At 46.1% G+C, this 4997-nt stretch overlaps 1 protein-coding gene across 1 annotated transcript; it reads left to right on the top strand.

Annotated features, from left to right (window-relative positions):
• Positions 1 to 1084: 1084 nt before the first annotated feature.
• On the top strand, positions 1085 to 4445 carry LOC133924049 (wall-associated receptor kinase 2-like). The gene is made up of 3 exons (XM_062369422.1): positions 1085 to 2083; positions 2214 to 2372; positions 3112 to 4445. Exons 1-3 carry the CDS (start codon positions 1186 to 1188, stop codon positions 4296 to 4298), a joined length of 2244 nt encoding a protein of 747 aa, XP_062225406.1. The 5' UTR covers positions 1085 to 1185; the 3' UTR covers positions 4299 to 4445.
• Positions 4446 to 4997: the final 552 nt, after the last annotated feature.

Here is a 4997-nt window from a genome sequence, read left to right as displayed (position 1 = left end):
AGGGGGTCGGGACCTCGTCATCGTCACCTCTAATACGAACCCTCGGTGCGCGACCCCCGCAAGCTTTGCGGTCTTCGCTCCTTGCAAAAGACGTCTACACTACAATGGCAGGGAACGATCCGAGGAACCTTAACTTTAAAAAAGGCTGGAGGTCATTCCCTGTACATCCGCTCGCCTCTCGCGATCTCGGAGTTGGCGGATGAGGGGTGCTGTTGGGGAAAACGCCCCAGCTCTGAGATATTTAGATAATGCACTGTGATATTACCATAGCGATTGTAGTATTCCAGTTATCATGCCACATGAAGAGTGGTGAAAGGCCTCTATGCAATCATCTTAGGGCATGATGTTAATTTCTCCTGTTCATTCTCTCTATAAAATAAGTCCTCAAAGGGCAGGAGAGGAGGAGAGGAGGACTCGAAGTTCTCCACCCATTACATCAACTTTGCTCTCTTGCTCTCTCCTTCCAGTTTTTAGTTTATTTCTAAACTTGAGCCTCCTCGTTGAAAGAGGCTCTTGCCGTGTTATGTTGAGGACACGTTTTCGTACCACAACACACGGCGTTTTGCACTTCCAGGTACCAGGATGATGCCTGGGGATGCGCCATCAGGAATCCAAGCAACCAACGACTTGCATGCGGTCTTTTCATTTTGTCTTGGCATAGAATACTGCTTAGCAACATGGCATATAGAGGCGTCAGGGTCAGTGGCCGTTGGCTGAGTGAGAAATCGAAGACTTTGAAGCTATTAGTTACGGCAATCAATATCTGAGCCAAGGATGGGGGGAACCAAGCAAAAATGCGGAGCTTCTGGTTCACCTCCCGTCCAATCAAAGGAGACTGATTAGTAAGACCTGTGGTAGGTCTTCCAAAAGTATCACAGTCAGTCAAGATAGGCACGTTGTGGAGCTTTCTCTTGATGCTTTCGCAAAATTTGTCTATTTCAAATAATGCAAGTAAGTAATGTAAACAAAGACGAGATGCAAAAAACCTTGGAGTCAATATGCAAGTCATTGCCTGCTTGCAGAGTTGTCCTTGTCTACAGCTAGTCTAGGTCGTCCCCAGACATCACCTTTGATCATTTCAATGCGGCGCAGGAAGTTTTGCCCATATAATGCCCCCACCGTCTCAGAGGCGCAGCTGCCAAGCGCTCCATCTGAGCTGAGCACATACAACTAACTAGTCTACTCATGCGGTTTCACGTATTGCTCGCTGTGCTATGGCTCACCCCAGCGACAATGCTCCCCGCCTTTGGGGCCCTCCCACAGCCTAGCAGCAACTGCAAGAGAAAATGCGGCCAAGTAGATATCCCTTACCCGTTCGGCATCGGGCCTGACGACTCGCCTGACCACTGCGCCTTGCCCGGCTTCAACCTGAGCTGCGACGACGCCAGCCTCAAGCCATTTTATTATAATGTGGAGGTACAGAGCATCTCACTGCTGAAAGGTCAGGCACGGATGTTCAACCAAATCTCCTCTTTTTGCTACAACCCCAAATCTCAGAACATGGAACCAGATACCTGGCAGTTGAACTTCACCGACACGCCCTACAGAATCTCCGACACCGACAATAAGTTCACAGTCATCGGATGCCGAACACTGGCGTACATCAGCGACGATGAAGACAAGGGAAAGTTCATGAGTGGGTGCGTGGCCATGTGCCGGCGTGGCAATGTGACGACCCTGACCAACGGCTCCTGCTCCGGGATAGGCTGCTGCCAGACGGCCATTCCCGAGGGGCTGCAGTACTACAAAGTCAGGTTTGACACAAACTTCAACACGTTGGATATCTACAACGTCAGCACCTGCAGCTACGCAGTGCTGATGGACCGGACTAATTTCACCTTTCAAACGAGCTACGTGACTTCGTCGGAGTTCAACAGTACCAACAGAGGGAGAGCTCCGATTGTTCTGGATTGGGCTGTTGGAAATGAGACCTGCGAGGTTGCTATCAAGCAGGACTCGTACGCGTGTGTCAGCACCCACAGCAAGTGCTTCAACTCGTCCAACGGACCAGGCTACATCTGCAAATGCTCCGAAGGGTTCGACGGCAATCCTTACCTGCAGGATCCAGAGGAGGGATGCAGAGGTAATAATACTGTCAAATCCACACATATAGAGTTTATATGAGATCTTAATTTTGTAACATTTTCTATTGTAACCAAATTGAGCTGTCTTTCTCAGTATCGCACTTAATATAACTTGGTATTTGTTTGCAGATATTGACGAGTGCAAGGATCCGAATAACTACCCATGCCACGGAACTTGTAACAATACAGAAGGCGGGTTTCAGTGTTTTTGTCCTACTGGTACCCGAGGCAATGCGTCTAGTGGACCATGCGTTAAAGTGACAACCAAAGAAGTACGGGTAGCTATAGGTATAGACACAATCTAACTCTATATACTAATATTATGTTCCACCAGATTAACACGATTCAAGCTTTCATATACGTTCAAGCTTTCCTACAAAATAAATTTGCCGCATGTTTTAATCTTTTAGTATTTGCTGCAAATCAAAGAATCTAGATCTAAAATACATAATTATGTATTTGCGAATGGAGTATAGTTGTTGTGAATCTTAAGACATTTTTATTCTGACATCATTGCAATCTCTTGCTTTCTCTGTCTCCATCAATAGCAAATCCTTGAAAATATTTTCTTTTCTGATTTAAAGATTAGTGAAATGCCTATATAAGAAAAAAGTTGCCAAAACTGTAAAAGTTACATAAAGAAATTAATTCAATAGTCGTGGAATGTTTACTAGGCCAACCATAATCTAGACAACATATATTGGATAACAGTACTTGAGTTTCATGAATATATTAGGATAAAAGGATGTTCCAGTATGCACTATAGTACTCACATAGCCTAACTGTACTTGAGTTCCATGAATAGATATAAATATATAAAGCAGTGCTATTTGGTGATATTAATTCCCTAATTTCAGTATATTTGAATATTTTTAGTCAACTATATCTCACTTGCACCCTTGGGTTTTTTAATGTGATTCTTTTGAAAGAATAATCATCTACTTTCTAAAACTTTGTTGCATATTTTTTTTGCATGTTTTTATCGATTCGTTCTTGCCTTACAAGTTCTATATTCACCATTTACCAGGAATTTTCAGCACTATGTTCTTTGGCCTTATTATTTTTCTTGGGGTAGTATGGACCAAGCAGAAACGGCAGATTATAAGACAAGATTTGATCAGAAAAAGGGATGCATATTTTCGTCAGCATGGAGGACAACTGTTAATTGATATGATGAAAATTGAGAACAACATTTCATTTAAGTTGTATAGCCGAGAAGACATAGAGTTGGCAACAAACAACTTCGATGACAAGGAAGTCATTGGCGAGGGAGGTCAGGGGACTGTTTTCAAAGGGTATAATCTTGATCCAGGCAACGATCCAGTTGCAATAAAGAGATGCAAGGGATTCGACAAGAATAGGATGACAGAATTCGGACAGGAGCTGCTCATACTTTCTCGAGTCACACACAAAAACATTGTCAAACTTCTTGGTTGCAGCTTGCACTTTGAAGCTCCAGTTCTAGTGTACGAATTTGTGCCAAATAAAACTCTACACCATCTAATCCATCTCCAGGATGAGGCCTCCATCAGAACACTGCAGATCCGTCTGAAAATTGCCGCCGAGTCTGCTGACGCACTTGCATACCTACATACACTTAACCACCCAATCTTTCATGGGGATGTGAAGTCTGCCAACATTCTTTTAGGCCACGATCTTTCTGCTAAGGTCTCTGATTTTGGGTGCTCGCTGATACGGTCAGCTGAAGAAAACCTTCAAGTAGTTAAGGGTACAATGGGCTACTTGGATCCAGAGTACCTATTAAACTTTGAGCTCACTGAAAAGAGCGATGTTTACAGCTTTGGTGTTGTTCTTCTGGAACTCCTAACACGCAGGAAGGCACTATCCAAAGAGAAGGAGACCCTGGTGTCTGTGTTCAAGGAAGCGTCGAAGGAGGGCAACCTTTGGGAGGTTGTGGACAGGGAGATAGCCGACCAAGACAACATGGAGCTTATATGTCAAGTGGCGGAGCTGGCAGGTCAGTGCTTGGCTATGACTGGTGCGCGCAGGCCAACGATGAGCCAGGTGGCAGTGGAACTCCGTCAAATTGCAAGTACGGCACGACAGCGTACTGGAGAACTTCATGGTGTTAGCCCACTCACATTGCAGGGAAGGCCAGCTACTGATACATCGGATGGCTATACCGGGGAAGAAACCACTCAGTACTACAGCCTTAAGAAGAAAGCCTCGATGAGCATAGAATTTGCAAGATGAAATTAATATGCCCATTTATTGCCGTGTCACGGATCGAATAAATTTTCATCTATATCTTGTTTCGATATTTTAAAGATATTCTAATTCAGTTTGTTATAACACATGCCCCTGATATGAAATGTAAGCTATTGTACATTTGGAGCTTGAGATATATGCATGCCCCTGAATCCCTGATCAACGAAAAAGATCCACACCGTAAATGTTGCGACAAACTGGGTCTACTCCATCCTCCGTCTCACGCTTGAAGAACCCCGTGCTGCCCCTTTCACTCCCAAGTCCGGCAGTGATGTTCGAGCGTGGCAAAGCTGCTTCCTCACTAGTTTCTGCCTTCAATCGCGACCTCCGTCAGACGCCCTCCCATTTCTTCCGCCAACAGCATCGCTTTCGGTTCGCGCGCCGTAGCTGCAGGCGCCGGCAGCACGAGCTGCGACCGCTGGTTTTTACACTGGGCCAACACCTGCCGCCGGTTACCCGGCCGCACATCACTCGGATTCTTTGCTCCACTCCTGCCTTCGCGTTCTTCCGACGTCAGACCCTCCGATCAGTCTATCTCCCTCGCTGTTGCCACCTCCTCCACCACTGCCTCTCCCAAGTCCCACGCGCCGACCGGGCTTCGCCTCCTCGCCATCAACACCGTCGCTGCTCCCGCGCCCCCACGCGCATCGATTCGATCTCGACCTGCAGACGCGTAGCCCCTGC

The sequence above is a fragment of the Phragmites australis genome, chromosome 7 (assembly GCF_958298935.1).
Source record: "Phragmites australis chromosome 7, lpPhrAust1.1, whole genome shotgun sequence".
Classification (NCBI taxonomy): Eukaryota; Viridiplantae; Streptophyta; class Magnoliopsida; order Poales; family Poaceae; genus Phragmites; species Phragmites australis.
Note: the sequence above shows the minus strand (reverse complement) of the source record. Positions and strands in the feature narration are given on the sequence as shown.